The sequence below is a fragment of the Ambystoma mexicanum genome, chromosome 3q (assembly GCF_040938575.1).
Source record: "Ambystoma mexicanum isolate Mex_15411 chromosome 3q, UKY_AmexF1_1, whole genome shotgun sequence".
NCBI classification, from domain to species: Eukaryota; Metazoa; Chordata; class Amphibia; order Caudata; family Ambystomatidae; genus Ambystoma; species Ambystoma mexicanum.
Window position 1 is genome coordinate 919,251,466 of NC_090926.1, and position 27,237 is coordinate 919,278,702.

The 27,237-nt window shown below is 45.7% G+C and overlaps 1 protein-coding gene across 3 annotated transcripts in view; it reads left to right on the top strand.

The window, feature by feature from the left end:
* Window positions 1-27,237, top strand: part of PRKAR1A (protein kinase cAMP-dependent type I regulatory subunit alpha) — a 459,354-nt gene that overhangs the window by 43,748 nt on the left and 388,369 nt on the right. For all 3 annotated transcript variants that reach the window (XM_069655075.1, XM_069655072.1, XM_069655074.1), the window contains exon 2: window positions 14,794-14,979. In XM_069655075.1, coding sequence (XP_069511176.1) covers window positions 14,806-14,979 — 174 coding nt within the window. In that variant the 5' untranslated portion in view covers window positions 14,794-14,805. The remainder of the gene's footprint in view (window positions 1-14,793; window positions 14,980-27,237) is intronic.

Genomic DNA, 27,237 nt, shown 5'->3' on the forward strand with positions numbered 1-27,237 from the left:
AGGGTGGCAGGGTGAGCAGGTACCTGGGTCAGGAGGACAGAGGATGGCCAGATGCACGGTGCCAAGAGAACAGATCAGCAGGGGAGAGGGGGAGCGAAGGCAGAAGAAGAGGAAGGCCTTGAGGTGCTTCTGGAACCGGAGGTGGTTCTCCTCAAGTTTAAAGGTGGCAGGGAGGCTGTTCCAGAGGGAGGCCCCAGCCAAAGACAGATATCTACCCCGAGCTTGTTTCTTTGAAAAACGACTGACCCTGATGGAGTTGGAAGTAGAGGAGCGAAGAGCTCGAGAGGGAGGTATTTGCAGAGGGATAGCTGAAGGTATTTTGGACCCAGGCCCCAGAAATCCTTGTGGACGATGCAGAGGGTTTTGAATTTAATCCTTGCATCCACTGGGAGCCAATGGAGAGATTTCAGAGCTGGAGAGATACGACCCCAGGGCTTGTGGCAAAGGACAAGTCTCGTTCTGGATTTGCAGAGGACGGAGAGTAGGGGCAGGTAGATTTAGAAAGAGGCTGTTGCAATAGTCCAAGCTAGAGGGAACCAGAGCTTGCGATACCATGAGCTTCTGGGGGAAGTAGAGGAAAGGCAGAGTACCTCTGAGGAGGTGCAGTAGGAAATCTGACTTCTTAGAGACAGCAGAGATGTGGGCTGAGAAGGAAAGGGTGGAGTCAAAGATGACCCTGAGGTTCTTAGCCTGTCATGATGCCTACCCCCAGGGACCCAGACCAAGTCCAGCAACCCCAGAAGCAGTCATCAAGTTATTCCAAGCAAGCCCAACAAACCCTGCTAGGGGCTATTTGGGTGCAGTCCTGGCGTCTATGGCGCCAGGCTCATATGGATAGTCGAGCCTGGCGCCTATTAAACTTACCTGATGCAGACCATGCTGCAAGAGCTCCAAGCCAAAAGAGGCTTGGAAGGGACTACTTTACCTAGGGACTATTTATTTTACTCTGGTGGGGCTGGGGAGGAATACTTACCTGGGACTACTTTTGGAGGCTATTTAAACCACGCCCGAAGAGCAGCACACGCTTCGCGTTATTCTGCATCCAGCAGTGTATTGCTCAACGTGCCTGCAAGTCTGCATCCAGTCTTCTGCCATGCCCGCCTCGAGTCTGGAGCTCCTAGAAAAAGGGAGAAAGAAGGAGAAAAGGTTAGAACAAGAGCAATACCTTTGATCCTTACCTGAATTCCCGATCAATCGCGCCTTCGAGCTGGAAGAGTGTTATTTTATGCGCGTCGCCTCGCCTGCTGCAGCGCCGCGCTGAACTCACCGGCCTTCGCAGCATCTTCACAATCCACCGCATCCTCCTGCATGTTCTCGCCGCACTCCGGCACCTAAGGGGAAGACAAGAACAGCAAAGTAAGCCAAGGGAATACACAGAGGTAATATTAGTTACCCCCCATAGACTTACCTGATTTTACCACAGGGGGTACTATTCCTCCTCACGGGTCGGCGCAGCTTCCACTGCATCTTCGCCCGGCCCCTAAGGGGAAACACAAGGACAGCCAGGTGAAACAAAGGGACAAAGAAGGGGAAACCTCCTCACCACAATAGACTTACCTGATTTTACCGCCAGAGGCATTATTCCACGAGACTTCATACTTTCTCTCAGCGCCTGAATAAGGGAGAAAGCAACAGGTTACAACATATTGACATTATTTTATCGAACTTAGTTGGATAATACAAATCCTTACCTGAGCATTACCAGTTGCCACGAGGAACTCTTCGCTAGGGTCAAGCAGCAACCTGCAAGGAATATGACAAGAGTGAAAGTCAGGCATTTGAACTTACGAACTACATACTTACGGTGTCTTGCAGGGAATCTCGGAGTCAATATTGTTCTGGAAATCACCAATTCCTTCGAGCCAGTGAAGTAACTGGTTATCAACGCGCCCCTGCACTCTATGCAGGATTGAGAGCTCATCTTTCCAAACCATCAGGTGAGACTATGAGAGGGGACATCAGTGGGGAGAACAGCGGGAGTGGGGGCGGGAGGGGGTTAACGCTCAACTGCACGGGTGGTTAATTCCCTTTCTCCATTTGCAGAAGAATATTCCTATGGGCCAAGCAAACAAAGCTAGGTGGGCCAGTCCAGTCCATCATCTCGGCACTACGCGTCACATTGGTGGAGACCGCAGCTGTCCAGTTCAGATCGACACCCCTGTGGGAGCCAGGTGAGCATGACATAGCCTCGCAGGTGGGTGTAGGAGGAGGGCCAAAGGAGGCCGGCCAGAGAATGAGGGGAAAGGATGGTGAAGGTGTGCCGATGAGAGGATCTCCGTCTTGCTGGCACTCAGACAAACATCATTGGAGGCACACCATCTTGAATGGCAGTTAGCCAATCAGATGAGAGCAGAGGTGGCAGAGGGCAGCCTGAAAATGAGTTTGAGTCAGCGTAGCACTGGATATTTGAGCAGAAAGTGGCAATGCAGTGGACGAGAGTTGCCAGGTATTGGTTGAAAAGCCAGGGCGAGAGGTTAGACCCCTAGGGAGCACAACAGGTAGAGAGGAAGATGGATGAAAGGAAGGACCCAAGTTGGACCTGGGAAGGTCGATCAGAGAGGAAAGAGGTCCGCCAGGCCAGAGTGATACCCAGGTTTTCACAGACGGTTGAGCAGGGTGGTATGGTTGACTGTGTCCAAGGCAGAAGAGAGATCGAGGAGGATGAGGACAGAGGGAATGTTGGAGTCAAGGTTGGAAAGCAGATCTTCACGGATGGCGGCAGCAGCTACTTCTTGCTATTTTTTTTTTTTTTGGGTGTGTTTTATTTTAGCCTTAGCGCGTTTGGCTACCTACTGTAATGTACGTAAATATGTCCCATGTAGTGCGCCTTAGTTAGTTTTTCATATATCGCTTTAATCTATCACTGTGGCTAGTGTCCAACCATGGCTGTGCCACAATGTTTTACGATTGTCCCTTGGCCATCTTCTCAATAACCCTTCTTACTGACCTGTGAGGACAGGAAAATCCATATGTGGACTTCGAGTTCCTGGGAAAGTTGATGCTTTTTGAGGGCTACTGCAGCGCCATGTGTGTTTCCTGCTAGGAAGTGGGTTGCGACTGTCTGGTCCCAATCCCTTAATCGGTGTCAGTGTCTGAATGGTATGCATGAGCTGTGCCACCAGTGGTCCTGATTGGACCACTGCTGGGGTGGAGGAGTGTAGGCCAGATCTTTGGCTAGTGGGAGTTTCGCTCTTACCTGCTTTTTGAATAAGCAGAACCCTGCACCCCTTTATAAAGTATCCTGTCCAGCTGCAAGACTTGTAAGCAGTCCGTGGACCCGTTGGAAGAAGGCCTGTTGGCCAACAGGTGATCTTCAGAAGTCCTGCAAACTGGCTTTGACCCTTCGAGTAGAGGGAACATCCATTCCCAACGTCCGCTCTGTCCTGTGAAGAAGAGCCATCGGAAGTGCACCTGGATTACCCAGTGGCTGCCGAGCTCATACTTTGGGCTACCGTGCTGCAGATGTCACCATTCATTCTGCCTTGAGGCCTCGAACTTTGGGGATCGACAGCTTGTGCTACAGGACTAATCTCTGCCAAATTCCGTGGTTCCAAGGAGCTACTAGGCAAAGTTTGACCGTGGAAAGTGTCCCACCAGGTCGCCGTACATCTATGGCCTTCCAAAACCTGTGCTGAGGGGGGCCCTGCATCGAGTTCTGGAGACCTTGCACCAGCATTTGTCGCCGGACGGAGAAGTGCTTGAACCTGTAACCCCTGTGCATCAAGGCCCATAGCTGAAGGCAGGAAAGGCGTCCTTTGACCCTGCCATTCCTAAGGAGAATCAGCATATGGGGGGTGAGTTCTAACAGTAATTGCCTCAACACATGTCTTCCCCTTTAAACATTTCGTAACTTTATGAACGTTTTTTCTAAGTTTGAATTTGCCATTGCTTGCTCGCGCAAGCATTCTGAAAGTGGGCGACACTTTTCTTTTATCAGCTGGGATAATTTGTCCTCTTCCTGTGGAACTCTTGATTGGGCACCAGAGGCCCTCCACTAACTTTCCAGTGTCACGAACAAGGTGTTGTAGCTCTGTGGACCTGTAGTGCTGTATACAAATAGTTACCTTTCTTTGCTGGGGTTATGTATTTCTGCCCTACTCTTATTTTTTAGTTAGTATTGTGTGATTATTATATGCTAGTAGCCATTTTTCATAGTGTTATATGGGCGTAAATATTTGTATAACTGATTGTGTAAGTGCCTGGCTCACCCCTCCGGAGCCTTGACCACTCAACTTACTATCTTGTACTGGCTTGGCTACAGCTCCCAGAGTTGTCAGTACCATTAAACTAGGTTGAGCTTCTGAACATGTATCCACTAGACTATAGAAAACAGTCAAAACGCTCAAGTCTGAAAAGCTGCTTATACTTATTATAAGCATTGAGAGTGGATCATGGTAAATTAAATAGCCATTACAAAGTGTCCCCACTGCAGTTATTAGTTTTGAATTTGGATTGTCTCCACTTTATATAAGGCTGGGTGATATGAGTTTTGGTGATATCAATATATTTTCAAAAGCAATGTATGATTAGATAATATCTTTAACGTCGAGATGTGTGTATATGTTGCGAATTAAATGAAGATGACAAATGGAGTGCATATAGGGATGTGTATCCTACTTGCATTTTTTTGTTTGCATTGCCATTGTTGATATCCTGGAGTCAATTGCAATTTTAGGATGAGGTGAATTGACAATGTTGTGTTTTGCATTTACTATTCAGCATTAGTTCTGTTGGCATCTTGCATGTACTTGGCTTACAACTGAGCATTTAAACCACATGAACAATATTGGGAGATCTCACCATTCAGCCCAAAAATATTGAGATCTGACTTTTGGCCCATATGGTCCAGCCCTAACCTTATGCGAGGCTACACTGGAAACGTTTATTTTTTTGGTTTGAGAAATTGTATTTTAGATCTGAACTTTAAACACCTATATGATTTTAAAATCAAATATGAAATCATTTTGAGTATCTCAGAATGTGCTGAATCCTTAATTGAAGACCCTTTAAGGGTCAAGAAAATGTTTACAGGATTGGTGTAACACTATCATGTGCAGGGAATTGTAAAATTCCTAACCATGACCTGAAATTTGATAAACTACTTGTGTTCTGGCGTGACCAATTTTTATGGTTTAGATTGAATCTCTCGCCAACTGGGGAAAGTGCTGGCCATTAGGAAACGAGTCCCAGAGCGTGAAGCAGGGTGCTGTTCATGTGGACGACCCCTGGTGCAGCAATCTCTAAAACCTCTAGTGATGGAGTGTATTGACTCCCATGACTCACAACTGATTTTGATGAGGCCTTTTGTTGAAAATGAAGAATAGCTGCTGATGCTGGTATTTTGTTACTACCTTTTTAAGTGGGAATGAGGTAGCCCTGATTTCAGTTTTAAAATGTTTAGAAAAAATAATTTGACTAATTTCTCTTGGTAGATACCATGGAAATATATGCACTTTTGTGCACTTTGCACATTTGTGTAGATTTTTAATTGCATACTTGTAAAATCATTATGAAATGTATGTTTGTACAGAATTTTAAATGTTATGTTCCCTGTATATAGTATTGTTTTATACATTCATTGTTTGCAGTAATATGTTCAAATGATGTCTAACATCTTTGTGTAAAAAAAGTACAATTTTCATGAGGCTCTTTATCAATAAGGATAATAAGGGTTTCACAAACTTTCAGACTATACATTAGTAACAAAACAACTAACAAGAGTAAGGATACTAACTTGGCAACATAATATTTCTACCTTGGCCTCCTGTCTAGAGAACGTTGTTAATCTTGTGTTCAAACTGTGCTCTTGGTGAACTGTTCTCTTCTTCCCTAGCCCACCATATATAGCAATGGTTTCCTCCTGGCTATCCTCTTATACGGAGAGTGGAGTCCAAGATGGCACCAATGTTTTTCGCCTCGCAGGAAGGCGAAGGAAGAGGGCCTAAGGCGGGCGGCCAAAGTAAGGGGGAAAGCGGGGGCAGTGGTGCAAATGAGAAAGATCTTACTGGCATTAAGGCAGAGTTCATTGGAGGCGCACCTATCCTGAATCGCGGATAGACGGTCAGGAATGAGCGAGGTAGAAGATGAGTCTGAGGGGAGACTGAAGGAAAGCTGAGTGTCATCCGATTTAACACTAAAGGTTAAAGAAGACGGTTGAGATCAATTGGGCCAAAGGGGTCAAGTGGAGGTTGAAAAACAAAGGTCAGAGGATAGAGCCCTGGGGAACGCCACAGGTAGAGAGATGTGGCAGAGAAAAAAGGACCAAGTTGGACCTGGAAGGGGCGTTCCAAGAGGAAGGTCGGCCCGTGATGCCCAGGTTCTTACAGAGTCGATAGATCAGGGTGGCGTGGTTGACCGTGTCGAAAGCAGAGGAAAGATCAAGGACAGAAGGAATGCTGGAATCAAGGTTGGAGAGCAGATCTTCACAGGTGTTCAGGAGAGCAGTTTCCTGCCTCTGGCAGCTCTGAAGCCAGACTGATGGCATGGAGACAAACAACCTATTCAGTGTGGTGAGTAAGCTGGGAGATGGGCAGCTTTTCCAAGAGCTTGCCCATGAAAGGGGTGATGGAGATTGGGCGATAGTTTCCCGGGCAGGTAGGATAGGCAGACTGCTTCTTAAGGAGGGGGGGGTGCACAAGGGAGTACTTAAAGGGAGAGGGGAAAGTTCCAGTGGCAAAAGTGATTACAGAAATCGGCCATTCCTTATAAAACTCTTAGCCTGTCATTTCTAGCCGCCAGGTTTCTGAATAACACATCGCTTCAGGTTCTGTTGGTGCCCCCAACTTTTCTTGGTTGGAGTCTTCTAGCCAGTTCAAATCGACTTTGTCTATGCAGTTTGTATTTTGGAAGTCGGTGGTAGTTATTTAAGTTGAATATAAGGATTTGTAATTGGACCTAAATGCCTGATTGCTCGCTGTATGGCTGGATGTAAATGCCTAATTTGTGATTTTTCTTTTTCAAGGAGCTCACTGATGGGTTGGTCATGTTTTATAGTGTGTGCCAATCTTCCCACTGTCTTCTCCTTCCTTGTGCACCTTACTCTGCAATTCATCATTTAACCTCTCTGCCGGTCACCTCACGAAAGTGCGTGAGGGTGGCTCTTATCAGGCCCGCGTCTCTATCTTCCACATTTCGATGTCGGTATGTTATGCGCTCTCCCTTTTCTAATTCTGTGCATGTGGCACAGAGGACGCATCCATCCTTTTTATATGCAAAACGTGCGATGCATGAACCTTCAAGGACTCTCGCAACACAGACTAGGTTAAACCCGTATTTTCACCTACGTATTGGTTAATTTCCCTTATTATGGCTGTTCGAAAGATTGTCAGTGCCTCAAACTTGAAACGCTATCTTGGAAAGCTGGGGTATCATAAATGTTAGCATTCCAGGCGTGATTTTACATGCAACGGACGGGCGATTCAGTCCTAGCTGTGGCCAAACCATTAATCCATCCGCTGCAGAGTTGTAAGTGAAATGAGTTGCAGTCCCATCCATGCAACATGTTGATATGCGACTGGTGTTTTATGCTGCACAGGTGTGTGCATCCAGTTTGGGAGAGTGGTCGCTGGTCTGTAGTAGTTGGATCTTTAATGGTATTGGCCTTCCCCCGTCCCCCTGTAAGTCTGAATGTAAACTCCTAACATTTGGCAAACTGTGTATGAGTTCTGTAATTGGTTGCATATACATTAGAAATAGTTGTTTTATGGCAAAAGGCTTCCATACCCTGACGATTCAGCACCATAGAGGGTGCCATGTTTGCACTCGCCACTGGCTAGTGAAATTTGTCTCTTGGTGAGTAAGACATGATGTGCTGACGCTGCCAATTGTAAATTGGGATTGGATTACCATCTAGAGATTGGTTTCAAACACCATTTAGATTCAATCACATTGCCTTTTTGAAAGATCTTTGTACATGTGTTTGAGACTGGGTATTTTACTGGTCAATTCTTTCATTCACTCTTGGTGGGAATCAGTTCCTGAGACATGTTAGTTGTGTGGGGCGACCAAGTGGTTTCTTGCCTGCCCTAAGATGCTAAAGTTTAAGGTGGAAGGTCTTCCTCTGATCTGTCAGAGCACCCCGTTTCTGAGCTATATTGGTAATTATGTCCCCCCCACACCCCTCCTAATCCCGTGCCCCCAAGGCACTAAGGACACTTATTAATTTGACCCAGTGAGTATCTTTCACTAGTCACTGCATTTTCAGGTACCCATTGCGTGCTGTGTGGGGTCTGAGGATCCTGATAATGTACCGGCAGTCTAGGCAGTGGTCTTCTCGTCTCCAGAAGACACTTCTGTAAGCTGCCAGAGGGATTATAGAGAAACCTTTGCTTTCTCTGAGCAATTTAGCACATTGCGAATACTTTCTGTAAACCAATGTAGCAGGGAGAAATGCCATTTACCTTTTTTGTTCTGAGTGCAGCAATTTGTCAAATGTCGAGTTTTTTCAAACGCATCAGATTCTGTTTCGTATTTGTAAAGATAGTAGGTTTTTGTAAATTTGCAGAGGTAGGCCAAGATGGGAGAATGGAATTGGGTAATGACTTTATAATCTGAATTTCAACTTGATTTGCCGTTTATAATCCGGTAAGCGAGTCCAGTTCTTTGTAGACCTCTGAGTTGCAGGAAATGGAGAAAGTTGTTGTTGCCCTGTGAAGCATGCAGGATTTGTAACCCTGTAGTTTGAGATATTTGAGAGCCTTTCCATCTAAGTGTTTGTAGATCACAGTATCTCGAAATTCTATTGCTTCATTTTTGGCGGCTTAGAGATTGGTTGGTATGTGTGACTAAGAAGAACATTTGGAGCTATACACCCCATCGAGTGATATGAACCAGTTGGTCATTGAGAATTACTGGGGATGGAGGATTCTCGGGTTACGTTGGGCCCAAGTAGGATTATTTGGTCTATTCCATTGAAAGCCACGCAAAATGTATTAGGAGACAAGCCTGCATTGCGGGCATGGTCATATAATTTCGGGGTTTGTTCTGTGCAACGTTTTACGACTAGATAATTTTCTTGGGCGTGTCATTTTCAGCCTTGATGGTATTAGCTTGTCTTTAAATAATGGAGAGCAATCCCACTGAAATGTAATATTAAGAATAGCAATTGTTAAGTACCCTTCTGTGGTGACTTGCAACAACGAGTCTAGTTAAGTCTAAAAGAACCTGTTATACACTATATATTCTTCGGCCAAAATGTTTTCTATGGATGTCTTTTGATGAACCATTCTTGAAATGTGAATGAATGCTTCTGGTTTTCCCCACAATGCGAAATTGGTGGGAGATTGATCGATGCTTAACTACATATTTTTCATCCTCATTGGGGGAGGGTGTTGCATTGCAGCAAATATTATGGCAGTGCAGTGACTACGTTCCCATTCACATTTTTTGTTAGGCATGGATTTTCCTCTTTCAACACTAGTATTGGTTTTGCCAGTTTTCTCTTAAACGGACTTTCACATTTTTAAACCATGCATTACAGAACGGTGGTTTGTTTTGTATTTTGCTGTAGTTAATGGTTTTGTATACTGGGAGATACTGATGGAGTTTTACTGACGATGCATCTGGCGTTTAATTGTAAATGGTGCTGCTCTGATTTGAAAAGTACATTTGGGACCTTATTCATAGAGCGTTTTCCAATGGGGCTTTGCCATTCTAAAACGCTTCTGTGAATTAGGCCCTATTTCCTGACGCAGAAAAATTCCAAAGAGTTGAAGAAAAACTGTTTTGGCTAGTTGCACACTTGGAAAATGTTGTAAGCAAAGGGTTATAACGTTACAGAAGCAGAGAAAATTAGTGTCCTTTACAAGAATTCTTCTTGGTAGGTTGACCATGCCAGAACATACTTGAATTCATGGAATGATTTAGGTCTGACTAGAGAGCTTTATCTTGCAGCAGCTTGACCTGAACCTTACAACATTTTGAAGTTAGTTTACAATGTTAGTCCAATCTTTAATAACTCGTAACATGTCCTTTTTAAAAAACACTTTTTTTTTGTGCTACAAAAAATACTCTAGTCCAGACCGAAGTGCCCTAAACGTATATGGGGAGTGGACTCTGCTCACCATAGTCACTACTGTACTGCAATCTTCCTCTGTTATTGGTCATGCTGCTGTCGGCAAACGTCTGGGGTAGCTATGTGCACCAGACAAGGAGACTCTCGCCCACTTAATGAGACCATGAGAGCAGTAGACTGGTGAGTTACACGTTTGGTGCAGATCATTCTGCTCGCCGGGTATATTTTTCGGTGTTTGTTTTTCCTTGTGTGACAGTTTTGAAGAGTGGCATATAACTATACTTTATAGTGAATTAATTACTGCGCTATCTGGCAAAAGTTATGCTTACAGATTTTTCTTCCTTTTATCTCTGCTGGTGGTGCGGATTGCCTTTTATTTGCCCACTGCTTCTTTACTAATACAGTACGCTTGCCAAGATTGTGCCAGCTGAATGAACACATTTCTTTTCAGTGTATTTTACTTGTGCAACTTGAGGTACGGCTTGTAGCCATTCTCCTGGCTGACTTCAACATCCACCTTGACTCCTCATTCACAGCATCCACTTTCTTCCGTGACCTCTGCTCCTCGTGCTCTCACTCTCCATTCTCCCCGCTGGTCCTACCCACTCGGCTCGATCACCCAGGATGCCTTCATCCACACTGATCTTTTGCTCTCCTCCCCACTCGACTCTCCTGGTCAGACCATTCTCTCCTATCACCTGGGTCCTCTCTGCCGTCTGACCGCACTTCCCCCAAGCCCTGCCAACCTTGTTAACTAACATCTGTCGGATGAAACGATTGTCAGCTGCTGCCTTCGCATGTACCTTCACCCCCCCCCCCACACTGCAGATTCTACCTCTTACTCCGCCTTCAGCAACCTCAATCTTGCTACCACTAATACACTTGACATTCTTGCCCGAGTCATGAGGATCCACCTGAAACATGCCTCAAAGCATAACACCTGGTATAACTCTGAACCTGCAACCCTGAAACACCAGTGCAGAGTTCCGGAATGGAAGTGGCAGACCTCAGTCTCACCCTCTGACAAATTGCCTGTCGCCTGCTCCAAAGGCAATACTGGCTTGTCCTTCGCACCAAGGAAAGCGCTCACATCTAGGTTCGCATCTCGGGTGAATCCAACAACACGGCTGAACTCTTATGCAAGGAACTAGCACACCCTCCTCCAAGACCTAGAGCATCAAACCGAGCAAAACAACATACAAATTGCGCTCATATCTTCCGATTTCCAACAAGTATGTCTTTATTCTATTTACAAAAGTATCACAATTCAAAATATCAATTCTCAACACTGATCCATATATCGACACCTCTCATTCAAATAAATACCTGCATACCATACTAATCTAATCATATGCATTAATTTACAACACCCCCAGGTAAACAGAACATCTACTAAAACCCGGTCAGAGTGCCGGGGGCGAGATGGTGGGTTCACTATCAGCATGTATTAACCGCTTCCTAACACCTATAACTGTTGTATTGCTTCATATACCCATCGCGTGTGTTCAGCCGGTTCTCGGTAGCCAAATACTGCTCCGGCCTTTATCTGGAGTGGAGTGAAGTATAAGTGATGCATATTCTTGTATTCATCAGTGTCTGCAAGATTGCTATAGATTATACCTTTTCATGCTGTCTGTGCTTTACTATTTCAAATGACTTGGGCAATTTAACCTTAACCACACAGATGCCTACCTTAAACGTGCTCTCCTCTTTTGTGATATCCTCTGCTGGCCTTTATATGGGTACTAGGTCCTCTATTACTATAGTATCACCTATATGAATAAGATAAAGGGGAAAGTACTGTAAACATCCCCCATGGTCTATATAGTACTACTGCAGCAAACAGATCACCTTCTGCCTCACCTGTGCTCTCTGATATGTAAACACCCCGCTTCTTCGTAGAGGATAGAGTTCAGACTCCATATCACCTCACACTTTATTCCAATAGGGTTGATAAAACCACACAGCAAATTTCAATCTGTAGTACAGATTCTTCAGGCAAGAGTTTGTGCACGCCTGTCACCATAGCCAAACTCAAGATGGTGTATGCTTTTCAAATGAACGTTTCCCACTCTCTGAATATAAGGCCTTCAGGGGCATAGCTTTCCACAACGCTTCCTGCGGCTCTACTGCTGCATACAAGGTCTTTAAAGGTAGAGACCCTATCGCAACAGACAGCCGTTTTTCAAAAAGCAGTGACTGTGGCGTCTCTGCTCTCCTTCAACTTTTTTTCTGCTACTGCAACGAGGAGGTACTGCAATCACTCCTCCTCTCAACACTACTCTCTATGGCCTGCACGGAGGGGGGCATTTTATACTTCAGTCACACTCCAGTGTCCCCATTGTTGGCACTAGACTGCAACTTGCAGTCCTCGGCATCCCTCCTCTTCCCAGTATTTTGGGCATTGCGGGCACTTAAGTCCACAAATGTTCAAATTGCCTCCTTCACTCTGAATGTTTCCAAATGTACCGACATATCCTTATTACATGTTCTAAAGGAGTTTTATAAGGACTTGATGAGTGGTTCTGATCACTTAGGCTTTCACCATCATAAATGTGGGTGACTTTGGGGGGGGGGGGTGATTTCTTATTACTAACAAATTATCACGATAATTATCTTTGGCAAAGAGGAAAAACTCTCGGACAGCAAGCCATTACATATTCTTTTATCGAGTGTTGCTGCCATTTCTTCCTTTGAGGAAGCCAAATACAGCGTCTCTCCCAGAGTAGTAGTCCTGGTCTCCTGCGGCCTGTCACATATCGGTTGATCCTCCCGGCTAATACCACCCCCAGGGTCAGGATCAGAAAGTGGCTGCCTTCCCATGGCCAACTCGATGGAGACTTTAGGTATTGTTTTTGTGAGGACTCTGCAGGATTCGTGACAATGACCCTGAAGGGTACAATAGCTGGCTTAGGAAAGCACGCAAGTAGAAAGTGGGTTATTCTTCTGCCATGCCTTCGGTTTGCCCACTGGGACGTTCCACAGAACGGATTAGGGTCCATCCCTTTTGAGCTTCTGTTTTGTCATTTTGTTAGAGGCCCACTTAGTCTGCTGCGAGAAGGATGGGAGGGCAATCACCAGTCCATCTGTGACATTATGGATTATGTGCTTGGGCTCATATTCAGGCTGGCCATGTACATGGAACAGACTGAGTACTAAGAATCTCAAGGCTAGCCAGAGGCAGATGACGCACTGGCATGATCTGAAATCAAATGACCGAATGGACCGGTCTGCATTTACCACACCAAAGGGGCACCACCAGTTTGCTCTCTTGCCCTTTCGGTTAAATGATTGTGCCATCTTTGAGGAGGGTGAACCAGCTCCTGTCTGGATTAGTTCAGTGTTTCCTATGCTGTTGCTATCTTCAGCCACACATGGGAATACCATGTATCCCACTTAAGAAGTGCTGGCTTGATTATCAAGGCTTTTAAGTGCTAGATAGTACAGGGTGCTATGACTTCAAACACAAAGTGGGTTGCAGGAAGAAAGGGCCTCTTAAGAAAAGGTGCAAGTGGTGAAGGATTGGGACATCCCCACCACTCACTCAGATCTTCCTGGGCCTCACTGTGTATTAGAAATATTTTACCAGGGAGTTTGGTAGAATTGCCTTTTGCTTCAATGGCTGTCATTTAGAAAGATGCCAAGGAAATTCCCTTAGACTCCTGCCTGTCCAACAATTTTCCCGAAGTTAAAAAGGCTTGTGCGGGAACCCAGTTCTAAAGATCCCCGATTATGGGCAGGAATTAATCATACAGACAAGACTTTCTGTATTTGGAATTGGAGCAGTGTTAGTATAGCCTAATGTATGAGGGCGTCAAAACTGTGCACCTACATTAGCAGGTGCAAAGCTCGAGCGGAACTGGACCAAATTGAGACATTTGTGGTAGTTTGGTCAGTACACAAGCTGAAGCCTTATATTTTAGGAAGTCCAAGTTGCTGGTGTATCCTTGCACTAATCTGAAACCTTGCGCTGCAATGACCAACTTGAAACCAAAACTAGCAACTTATATAATGGCACATTTTTAAATACTATATTTGCCCTTTTTTTCATTTTCATTACAAAGAGTGTCCCTTAGCCTCCATTACCACAGTAGCAGTTGCATATAAATGTGTTGCCCTGCAGTGAGACCCGATGCAATGAGATGCTACCAAGTAACTTTTCACTGGTTTGTCTGCTTCCCCATTGCTAAGTGCTATTGTTTACTGTTCTTGACTGTTGACCCCTTAGAAAGCCATACCCAATATCCAGCGTAGTCACAAAAAGATCATTGTCTTCGGTGGCGAATCGCCACTTTGGGGTGCATTTTACATCGTTGGTACCTAACAATGTGGTGTTCGTTTTTCCCGGTGTGTTGTGACCATTTTGAACTCCTCCACTGATTGTCTGTCTGCCTTGCCCTCAGAATGTCTTCTTTGAAAAAATACTGGGATGCCACACGTTGAAGTTATCCCTGATGCAATGAGCTGGTTATTGAACAATACAGATCTATGGACCTGACGCTACACTGCCTGCCCCACTGGCCATCCCACCTCCATTTTCTGTGCCTAACTGGCCTAAACAAAGATAAAATCAGCTTCAGTGTAGCGGCATCTTATGCAGTTGTGCAATACAAGGCTACAATTTAAATAATGCTTCTGTTGGTTTAATTGACTTTAAAAGAGCGTCGTTGAAAATCTCTACTACCAAGCACTGTTTAAGGAATCGTCTATAAATGGTTCTGTATTGCAGATGACATCTGTGTTGTAAATTAAAGTATTGATGTGTAATCTTTTTATTGTAGCGAAGAGCAGTCATGGCATCGGGCAGCACCAGCATTGACGAGGAGCGCAGCCTCAGAGAGTGCGAACACTATGTCCAGAAGCACAATATCCAGCAGGTTCTCAAGGACTGCATTGTGCATTTATGCACTTCAAGGCCTGACAAACCCATGGCCTTCCTTAAGGAACATTTTGAAAGACTTGAAAAGGTAAATAAAAGGTTGTTGGCACACATGCACCACTGACATTAACTGCAGGATGCCACAAGATGGTCGTTTTTTTGGTTTTTGTTTTTTTTAACATGCCCCCCCACCAACTTCAAGCCTACATACCCTTGTTCCCAACAGCACTGTTGGGTCTTAAGCGTGGAAGAGTAGACTGGTTTGCGACTACACGTTTTTTTGTGATCCAGCATATTCACTTTGTCTAATCTTTTTGGATCCATGAACTTCCCCTATTTTCTTTTGCTTAATGGCAATTTCACAGAATTAGTTTTGTTGATTTTACCACAGTGTGGGCCGGACCATCTGCACTCCCTTCCATCTCTCCACCCCACTATACACCTTATCTATTTTGTTAAAAAGCCTACACTTTTGCAAATGGTAGTATCCACTTTTGCTGAATGCCATCTTATTGAAATGCATTTTTAGATGTTTGATATTTTTTGGACAACTAAATGTACGTATGTAGGTGACCTACGCAGCATAGCTTTCTTTGGTTAGAAAGCAGAGTGGAGAGATGCAAGGAGGGGGTTGCTATAATTGGTAACCAGCCATCACCGGTCTGTATTCTTTAAAGATCAGAGCCATCAGTAATGTCCTGAAATGCAGGTGGGAAGGAGTTTCTGATCTTTGTAGGTATGTTGCTCCTGAGTGCGCGCTTGCTTTCGAGTCATCTTATGCTACTTGCATTCCTGGCCCCTAGTGTCTAGTTGCCTTGCCAAGAAAGTTTCTGAGCTTTGTTGGCGATTAATGTTTTTATGAAGCCATTGGACTTGGAGCTTGTAACCAATGAAGTTCTTGAAGTGTGGTGGTAATTTGAAATAATTCAGCCCTGCAGTGAGATTGGTAGTGGCATGTGATCTATAAACATCTTTAGTCTGATCACTTTACAGCAGTATTGCCGTGCAATGACCAAACCTCCACAGTTTACATGATGGTGTAGAGAGTTGATAGTTTCAAATTAACACTGTTGACCACTAAGTTTGGGGAACAAATGACTACTTTGTAGAAAATTATTCCAGTGTTCTTTAATTTTTGCAATGGTGAAAGAGGAGTGCTCGTGGATATTGGCTATCTGGAGGGAAGCTTATTTGACCTGGTAGCTCCATTCAGACATTGCAAATGTTGTTTCACCCCCCTCAGCAGGTGATGCAATGCCTTGTGCTGTTGATCACCATATTCTAGGCAGTAAGAGTTCTGGTTCAATTTCATAGGGGTTGTAGCAGCATTTATTAGTAGATTTTGGGGCAATTGCTGCCATTTTGCTTCAAGTGTTGTAAACTTTGTAAAACTCCAGCTTTGCTTAATTTGTCAAATCTACCAATGTTGAACGACTTACTATTCTCCAATTCACCTCCACAACTAATACCAGACATAAGGCCTGAATTGTATCCTTCTGCACAAAAATTATTGTAAGGAAACCAGAGCATTAATCTGCAAATTTACCAGACACCTAGCCTCAAAGTGCAATAAAGTGTGCCCTATTGCTTGTGTTACAGACTAGTATTTGAGAACAGCTATGACTGCAGCTAGAACTAGGGTTGTAACGGTATTACGGTATACCGTTAAAGATACCGTGAACCACTTAATTGAACAATAATAACCGTCATTGTTTATACCGGTATACCGTTCATACCATTAAGTGTGCTTTTCAATCTGATTTGGAAAGGCTGCAGTAAGCAAGTTCTGCGCAGTTTTGGTCTTGCACTGTTGGATGTGCCGTCTGCCAAGTAGTTTCAGTTTGAGCAGTTTTTAATGCCATTCCATAAACCACACGTGCCTGACACAAAATCAACATGTTAGCAATAGGAAGAATAAATACAGTGCCAAGAAGGAAAGGGGTTTACATTTTTTTTTAAAGCGCTCACACAGCCCCAGGGCATCGAGGCGCTGTTAAAGAAATTGGTTTTGTTTATTTTGTTGCGTAATTGTTTTTCTTAGTTGCGTATTTATAACGTGCTTAAACACCCAGAGGGTTCTAAGCGCGGACCCAGGGATCGAACCTGTGTTGCTTTGTGTCGTCTTGCTTCCAAGGCACGCACGTTGCCGCTGAGCTATCCTTCCGGGACTTTGGGTTGGCGGCTTTGGGGTTTATATATTTATAATGGATAATGTTTTCTAAACATATGACGATGGCAGATTTCCCTGGTTCTATCATTGAATTTACATATATTAAGTCAGACTGCGAAATTTAATCATCTCTGTGGGTATTCCCTGCTGCCATACCAAAGGGTAACATGTCCGTGATTACTGAACACCTTTTGGCCCAGAAGTAAACTAAAGGCTGTAACGTAAAGAGAGAGTGCGTGTGTGTGTGTGTGTATGCGCATAAGCGTATACTACCATCAGACTCCATTGATCTGTGGCATGCAGATTATCAATATGGCAACATGTTCATCTTCACCAGTAGCCAGTGGGGGAGCTAAAAGCCTAAATGACCACTTAAGAAAAGCTATTCAGTTTGCTTTGCCAGTCGCAGCAGGGCCCCACCTCCCCCTCCTCTCCACACGTGCGTTTGTGTTTGGTGCAAGCAAGGGGTGGCATTTCAGTGGAAAGTATGTTGAAAAGCCCAATTCTGGCCCTGGGTGCATGGTTTCGTTTGTGATAAATCTGACAATTTATGACCTTTTTAGAAAATATTTGTTAAGATTAGTAAACTCCACCTGCTATACCGCGATAACATGATTTCTGATGTTTGTTAATCTGCTTAGAATCACATGCTGTGCATAGGTCCGACATCCAGTGGTCACTGCGGAGTATTGCATTTTGTTTTTCGTAGTCGAAAAGGGGACGTCGACAAGGCGTGTCTGTAACACTATCCCTATAGTGACGTGCGTTGTACCCACAATCCCTCACGCGTCGAGGTCCCTCAGATTGTTTTTTTCCGCCCAGTTTCTGGTCACCTTTCGCAGAGCTCCTAGAGAGACATTGCTATACTTGCCACGGACCTCGGTCCTTTTGTCATAACTTAATATACGATAACGATCCCTCCCCCTCGACGTTAGCTGTAAAGCTGTTTCTCCGCCGAACTGATTTTCGACGGAGAGGAAGAGCGGAGGAGATCCTTCGGCGCTGCCGAACACGTGGCCTGGCCTCGACGGCCAACTTACAGTAGGGAGAGTGGGGGTTAAAACTTTGTCTCTTCTCTTTGAGAATGTCTTTCTTTCTCCCCTTTCTTTCCCTTGGGGTTGTTATCGCCAGCTATTATTGCCTCAGCTATGGAGAGGACACCATTTAAGTTTTGCCCACGCTGCAGGGGCAAATATACTTGGAAAGATAAGCACAAGCTCTGTAATCGTTGCTTACCCCTCGATCACATAGAGAACAGCTGCGCAGCCTGCAAGCTCTTAAAACCCAGGACTCTTAAAGAACGTAGGGTTAAGAGGTGGGCGGACTACGCGATGTCGAAGTCAGTTTCCTCACCCGCTGCCGCTGTTACTGAAAGTGACGAGGAGTGCGATAACTCGATGTCCGTTACGGAAGTCATGAACCCCCAGAAGGAGCGCTCCCGCTCCTCGTCGTCCGTCCCCGACGGGCTCGGCTCATGCCCTGCTTATGGGGATGAACACCCCGGCGACAAGGACGCACACAAACCCCATAAGGCTAAACACACTACCCACGGCTCTTCTTCGTCGAGAACGAAGGATCCATCAGTGCCGAAGGGGACGCAGGGCACTCCGGCGTCTACCGCAGACCGTAAAGGTCACAAGCCCCACCCGCAAACGCAACCGCGACCAGCGATTGGGCTTCCATCTAACACGGGCGCTACCCCAAAAACATCCGACGCAACGCTCCATAGAGCGACCGTCGAGGTACAACGCGCAACGCACACAACGTCGACACCAGAGCCCTCGACGGACAAAATCGTGGTCGAGAGCCTAGCGAGAATTGTCGCCGAAGACAAACGTACGCGGACGACGAAACAAACGTCGACTACCGCGTCGAAAAAACATAAAAGTAGCCAGGAACTCCCCCTTTCTCCAAAGGACGCTTCCGAACTACCTGAAGGCTTTTCAGAAGGAGACGGGAACCTCTCGTCGACGTTGTGGGAGCGTTCGAAACGATTCGAAGGCGAAAACACTAATTTCCCCCCTCTAGACTATTCAGGGGTACCCCATGAGACCCTTGAAAGACTCCATTCTTGCATGGAGAAAATGGAAAGGTTTCTAGGAAACCAAGACCCACCCACTCACAAAAGACAAAGAGAATGGCCACAGGATGACCCTAGAGTCAAGATTCCTAGGCTGGTTGACCTCACTGAGGAGGAGCAATACCTCCAAGAAGATGAGGAGTGTTTGGGTGGAGAAGAAGAGGTAGAACTTGAGGAAGAGGGGTTCGAAGAAGATCCTTACACCACTGCTACAGGGTTTGAAGAGGATACAGCTACCTCGCAGCCCTGGCATTCACCGTCAGTGCAGCCTTGGCAATCCCCATCAGTACATTCAGACCCTGATGCCTTTCTCCCTTCTCCTCTCAAGGATTCACATGGGAACTCCTCTCCCATAGATGACCAACCTTCCCTCAATGCACTATTGCGCAAGGCAGCAGCGCATTTTGAGATTGATACAGGGGAAACTCTTCCAGACATTGACTTTGTAGAAAAAGTCATCAAAGAAAAAGCCCCTGTTAGCCAATCTATTCCACTTCTGGCTTCTATTAAAAGAAGAATTTCTCCTTCCCTTACTAACCCAGCTTTAGTAAGAGGGGTCAACCCTAGAATAGAAAAGCTCTTCAGCCCTTCATCCTCTGACCCTTTATACATCAGAGGACATTCTATTCCGGACTCCCTTGTGGTTACCAACACAAGAAAAAGAGCAGGGGTGCCACTATCCACTAGTGAAGCACCTCCAGACAAAGAAGGCAAAAAACTCTACGCACTGGGGAAGAGAATCACGACCTCCGCCGCCTTCTCTACTAGAATTGCTAATAACTCACTTTTAGCTAGCTACGCAGATGCACAGTGGAACAAGCTGCGCAGCGAAGCCGAGGAAGCACCTGAACCTCTGCGTTCTCGCCTGCTAGCTATAATATCAGAGGGCACACTGGTAAACCAGGGCATCGTTAAAAACTCCCTAGATGCCGCTGAGACGGCTGGCCGCTCCCTAGTGCAGGGAATACTTCTCAAGCGCCACGTTTGGCTACGCAATTCAGGTTTTAAGCCCGAAACCCAAGCCTCCCTCATAAATAAACCCATTGAACAGACGCATCTGTTTGGGAAAGCAGTAGATGAGGCCCTAGAACATGCTAAAAAAGAGTTTGATACCATCAAGACTCTTGATCAAATTTCTAGGCCCCCTAACAGGCGAGGCTATGGTAATAAACGCTCCTTTCGTGGCCAAAGACAGCAGTAGAACCAACAACAACAATATTACTCTGGCTCCAACTGGCCCACTAACCAGGGTAACACCCAGTTCAGTCAAAGAGGCCAACGCCGTGGCAAAGGAAGAGGTCGTGGCTCCAGCCCCAGAGGTTCCACGCCCAATACCAGCAAATGACCCGAAAATTCGGGTCCCCTCCCATGCATCACCGGTCGGGGGCCGGTTAACATCGTTCCTTTCAGCATGTGAGGGAATCACGTCAGACCGTTGGGTATTATCCACCATAGCCCACGGATACTGCATCGAGTTCAACGGTTCCCCGAAGTACAAACCCCCACGGAACCGACGCATGACACCGCAACACCTCTCCATTCTTCTTCAAGAGGTGGAAGAACTACTGAAGAAAGAAGCTATAGAGCCCGTCCCCCTATCACAGGTAACAGAAGGTATTTATTCAGTGTACTTCCTTGTACCCAAAAAGGACTTAACCATGCGCCCTGTATTAGATCTGCGCCCAGCGAACATATTTGTCAAACCCCAAAAGTTTCGTATGGTGACCTTACAGGAGGTAATCCCACTGTTATCACAAGGGGATTACATGACAACACTGGACATGAAAGATGCATACTTTCATATTTTAATGTTGACATCGCACAGAAAATACCTCAGGTTCAAAATAGAGGACAAACACTACCAGTTCAGAGTACTACCCTTCGGGATAGCATCTGCACCAAGGGTATTCACGAAAGTACTGGCAGTGGCAGCGGCCCACCTGCGCAGATTATCCATCCCGGTATACCCTTACCTCGACGACTGGCTCATAACAGGGGATTCTTACGAAACATGCTTCTCCAATACCCAAAAGACCGTAGACCTTTTGTCCCAACTGGGCTTCTCCATCAACGAAAAGAAGTCCAGCCAAACCAAACAATTCCTAGGGGCTCTAATTCGAACAAAGGACGGCCTCGTATTCCCCTCCAACGAGAGGGTCCAAAACATGCTGTTTCAAATTCCCCATTATGTAGCAGGCCGAGAGGTGACGGTACGCAAAGCAATGCGCTTGCTAGGGATGATGGCGTCATGTATTTATTTGGTACCTCACGCGCGTCTGCGCCCAATGCAAGAGTGGCTCTACAGCCAGTGGTGTCAGGCCAGCGGACAATGGGACGATCTAGTGGTGGTCTCGCAGGCCTTGGTTCTCTCGCTACGGTGGTGGACAAAAGAAAACCTGTTATTAGGGAAAACTTTTGCCACACCCGCAGTGGAAGCCACTCTAACCACAGACGCATCCCTTACAGGATGGGGGGCTCACCTATCCCATCAGACGGCCCACGGAGTTTGGACTCCGAGCTTAGCATCCAAGCATATAAACCTGCTGGAACTACTAGCGGTGTTCAAAGCACTGAAAGCCTTTCAAAAACAGCTACAAGAAAAGACAGTGATGGTCCTCACAGACAGCACCACAGCCATGTACTACCTCAACAAGCAAGGAGGCACTCTCTCTCCAGGACTGTCCAAACTGTCCCAGAATATATGGAAGTGAGCTCTCAGACACAACATGTTCCTACTGTCACAACATGTACCAGGGGAACTCAATCTTCTAGCAGACAAACTCAGCAGAGACTTCCCCCTGCCCGGAGAGTACGAATGGCAATTACACAAAGACATCGTCTTAGACGTCTTCACTCAATGGGGTTTCCCGGAGATAGACCTGTTCGCAACTCTGGAAAACTCACAATGCCAAAGTTACGCCTCCAGGTACCCCCAGAACCAGTCCAAGGGAAACGGTCTGTCGATTCTATGGTCAGGGAAATTTGTTTACGCCTTTCTCCCGACTCCCCTTCTCAACAAAGTGGTGCACAAGATGCATCAGGAGCAGGTTACAATGATACTAGTGGCCCCAATGTGGGCCCGGCAGCCATGGTTCGCTCACTTGATGGAGATGTCCCTATCTCCCCCAGTGAAACTTCCCTGCCCGTACAACATGCTGTCACAAGACCAGGGCAGAACACTGCATCCATGCCCTCAGACCATGAACTTAGCAGCCTGGCTCCTGAGATCATAGAATTTGGACATTTACAACTCCCACAGAGATGTATGGACATCCTCAGGGAAGCCAGAAAACCTAATACTCGACACTGCTATTCTAGCAAATGGAAAAGATTCGTTATCTGGTGTAGAGGTACTAGCATCAACCCAGTTGACTGCTCTCCTACTGACATTATTCTATACTTGACCCATTTACTGGATTCAGGTTTAGTGTTCAATTCCATTAAAGTCCACCTAGCGGCACTTTCTGCATACACCACTTCCCAACTTAAAGTGTCGTGGTGGAAGATACCAGTTATCAAAGCCTTCATGGAGGGGGTAAAGAGGATACACCCTCCGATAGCTAACCCAGCTCCCGGATGGGACTTAAATGTGGTACTTTCCAGACTCATGGGCCCTCCCTTCGAACCCATGCACAAGGCAACTCTTAAAGATATCACCCTTAAGACTGCTTTCCTAATAGCTATCACCTCCATTAGGAGAGTAAGTGAACTACAGGCTCTTTCTGTACTAGACCCCTTCGTAACAGTTCACAAAGATAAGGTGGTTCTACGCACACACCCAAGGTTTGCACCTAAATTCATCTCGAAATTTCATGTAAACCAAACTATAGAACTACCAACGTTCTTTCAAAACCCTTCCAACTCGGGAGAAAAAAGTCTGCATACACTAGATGTACGCAGAGCTGTCATGTTCTACATGGAAAGAACCAGACCACTGAGAAAGACTAATCAGTTCTTTGTCTCGGTGGCAGCAGGAAGAGAAGGAGATGCGGTCTCAAAATCCACTATATCTAGATGGATTGTTCAATGCATCACTCTCTGTTACACTCTTGCTAAGAGAGAACTACCCTTCAAGCCAAGAGCACATTCCACTCGAGGCACGGGGGTTTCCATAGCATTCATTGCAAATGTTCCCCTTGAGTCCATCTGCAAAGCGGCAACCTGGAGTTCTGTGCACACATTTACAAAACACTACTGTCTAGATGCACACTCTAGATCTGATTCCCAGGTTGGGCAGGCAGTATTAAGACATCTTTTCTCTACTGTTCCTTCTCATAACCCACCGCCAACTCCGGGTACTGCTCGCTAGTCTATGCACAGCATGTGATTCTAAGCAGATTAACAAACATCAGAAGACAATGCATTACTTACCGTAAAAGCATTTCTGATGGTTGTATCTGCTTAGATTCACATGCGCCCACCCTTCCTCCCCGCTCGGATGGAAGGAACATATAAAAGGATGTCTATATATTTCTCTCTTTTCTGTACTCACTCACGGCTAAAAGGCTCCCTCAGGGCAGAAAAATACAAACAGAGGGACCTCGACGCGTGAGGGATTGTGGGTACAACGCACGTCACTATAGGGATAGTGTTACAGACACGCCTTGTCGACGTCCCCTTTTCGACTACGAAAAACAAAATGCAATACTCCGCAGTGACCACTGGATGTCGGACCTATGCACAGCATGTGAATCTAAGCAGATACAACCATCAGAAATGCTTTTACGGTAAGTAATGCATTGTCATACCGTCATTTGGCAAGAAGGTTATTGTACCGTCATAAAACTAATACCGTGACACCCCTAGCTAGAACAAGAACAGCCAGCTTTAAAAAAGAAAAGAATATCCATGAATGTAGTGAGGGGCAGTTTTGAGAACTCCAGCAGCCTAGAGAGCAGTTAGCTTATAACCACAAACCCAAGAAACCAGCTCCGAACCAGGTGCGACAGATGAGGTAAGCTGTAAATAAAAAAAAAAGTAAATTAGTGTTAGCCTTTTCACACACCTTTCAATCCTAGTTGGTAAAATGGGAGTACGTCCACATTAAAACACGTCCATATGAAAGCTTATTGGTACCATATCAGTACCATAAAATGTCATTGCTGATGTTCATATTCTACAATCCTAAATGTACAAGGAAAGGGCAGCTGAATAAAATCGTTATGTATCTGACATGTACAGTAACAGAATTCCGCCCTTGGTCCATTCAAGTTTAATGTTACTTTTTACAACGTTTTATTGATATGTTTATGAAATAAAATACATAGTTCATTGAGGAGCCTTCCACATTATTTCTGTGCTTAACAAAAGCAAATGATATTACTGTTAGCAATTTTGGGTAATGTGGGGGAGTAACTAAGACAATAACCCACTATCCTGCCTACTTCAATTTGCCCCATATTTTGATTTTTGGGGGCAGCCTCTGAAAATCATAGTGATATTGATATTTTATTTCTATCGCGCTCATACACAAGTGTTTCAGAGCGCAGCAAGGAAAAGGTAACAGGGGAGAACATAAACATCTTACTAGGCCCAGTGACATTGCAAACGTGCAAGTGCAGGGTAGAGGGACAAGGGGAGAAGTGCATGGAAGGGGGAACAAAAGGAGAATGCTGAGCAAGAAGGAAAATACAAAAATAATAATAAAATAATACATAAAGGCAACAAACAATGGGAGTGCAGCCAGCAAGTGGCAAGTGCTGGGTTTATGGCAGCAGTTCATGTAGGTCTGAAAGTGCAGGAAGAAAAGGGGCGGGCTGTATGGGTACAGATACAGACCCCAGTGCCGGGGGTGGCCCGGAGGCAGTGCGTGAGGGTGGCAAGATGAGCAGGTACCTGGGCCCGGAGGACAGAGGGTGGCCAGGTGCATGGTGCCGAGGGAGAGTAGAATCAACAGGGGGGAGAGGGCAGGAAAAGGCAGAAGCAAAGAGGAAGGTTTTGAGATGCTTCCGGAACCCTTAGATGGTTCTCCTCAAGTTTTAGAGTGGCAAGGAGGCTGTTCCAGAGGGAGGCCCCAGCAGAAGACGGAGATCTACCCCCAGCTCGTTTCTTTGAGAAACGACGGACCCCGAGGGAGTTAGAGGAGCGGAGTGCTCGAGATGGGAGGTATTTGAGGAGGGATAGCTGAAGGTATTTTGGACCCAGGCCCCAGAAAGCCTTGTGGGCAATGCAGAGGATTTTGAATTTAATCCTTGCATCCACTGGGAGCCAATGGAGAGATTTCAGAGCTGGAGAGATACGATCCCAGGGCTTGAGGCCGAGGACAAGTCTCGCAGTCCTGTTCCGCATAAGTTGTAAAGGGCAGAGCTTAGAGGCAGGTAGCTTAACAAAGAGGCTGTTGCAATAGTCCAACTTGGAGAGAACCAGAGCTTGCGGAGACGGTGAGCTTCTGGAGGAATGAGAGGAAAAGAAGAATACCTCTGAGGAGGTGCAGTAGGATGTTTGACTTTTTTGATACATCAGCGATGTGGGCAGAGAAGGAGTGTGTGGAATCAAAGGTGACACCAAGGTTCTTGGCCTCGCAGGTGGGGGGGATAGGAGGAGGGCCAAGGGAGGCCGGCCAGAGAGTGAGGGGAAAGGAAGGTGATGGTGTGCCAATGAGGAGGATCTCTGTCTTGCTGGCATTAAGACAAAGATCGTTTGATAAGTGTTCTTTCAGTAGCATACAATAATTCATTTCGTACTATCATTTCAAGTTTAATGTTAAGGATGCAGGTTGACGATTGGCAGCAACACGACAATGCAGAATCCTGTAAATGGTCTTCAAAGCAAGCACCAACGGAATTCCTTGCGTTTTACCAGGAAGCTGTTCTAAATGATTGTCCACTGTACTATACAGTGTATTCCAATGCTGAAAATTACCTCCTTTATCTGTATAGCTCGTTAACAAAGGGTTTGCTACAATGTACTGCCGTTTGTGAAGGTTTGGAAACATTTCTCCTAACTGAAGCATGTGGTTGAATAATTGTCATAAGTGCCTGTATTACTGGTGACCGTTATTTCAAGACCAGGCGGCGTCTGTTCAGTTAGTTGTAAATGCCATCTTATGAGGTTTACTGTTTGGTGTATTCTGGTATCGTTCACTTTGACGAGTTCCAATTGGTGCATTTAAGCTTCTAGCCGTCTTGTGGATAAGACTGCAATGCCCTTCTTTCGAGCAATGCGTGAGCACAGGAACTAATTTGTGGGGGCAGGGGGGGGTGGGCAGTGGGGTGGGATGAGAAGTCTGTTCTAGCGAGCCCTGCAATGCTGCACCTTTAGTCGGACGATCCTAAGCTGGAGAGTATTGGTCCTTGGTGTGTGTCGAAAGATTTTTCTTTTGCCAACTTTCCCTTCATAGTTTCTATGCCCCACCCTCCCGCCCAGTCTTTTTGCTTTGTTTTTTTTTGTTGTTGAGGGGAAGTCACTTCCATGCCTTTTGCCCGTTTGCTATGGGGTGACTATCAGTACTGAGAAACTTGTTTCCCTTTTAACCTTTACACTTTGATTACTTTTTAACATTGCACACAGCATCTTGCAATGCAGCGCAATAAAGATACTTTTGTATCACTCTAGCCGATTACACTTGGGATTTTGGTTACTTTTATATGTGCCTAAAGACAAGCTTATGGCAGCAATTCTATTTTACCATTTTTGTTATTTCTAAAGTGCACATTCACATTGAGCTCATTTGGCTACTAAGGCTAGTGGCCTAAAATGGGTGTGCTTGAGAATTTAGTTTTTCTTTGATCATATTGTTTGGCCTGCTTCCTGCCTTGACGGGGGCAGGAAATCCCATGTAAGACGCTGCAGCTTTCCCGGGCTATTGATGCTTGTGTCTGTGCACACGCATGTCTCCCAGGACGTGGGTGGAATTGTCTGGTCCCACTCCATATCTGTGGTGCCAGAACGTCTGGGTGTGAGGCATGAGTGAAACCTCTAGGCGTCCCTGATTGGACAACTGCTGGCTGTTTGAATGGTGCAGATTACCATTGGTGGGTTTGGACTTGTTTCCAGGCTGGATTTTGGATAAGCGGACTCCTCCTGCAGCCATGTCTTCAGATCAGCTCTGCAGCCAATGATCCTTTGTAGAAGAACAGCCCCTAGCCCCCCAACAG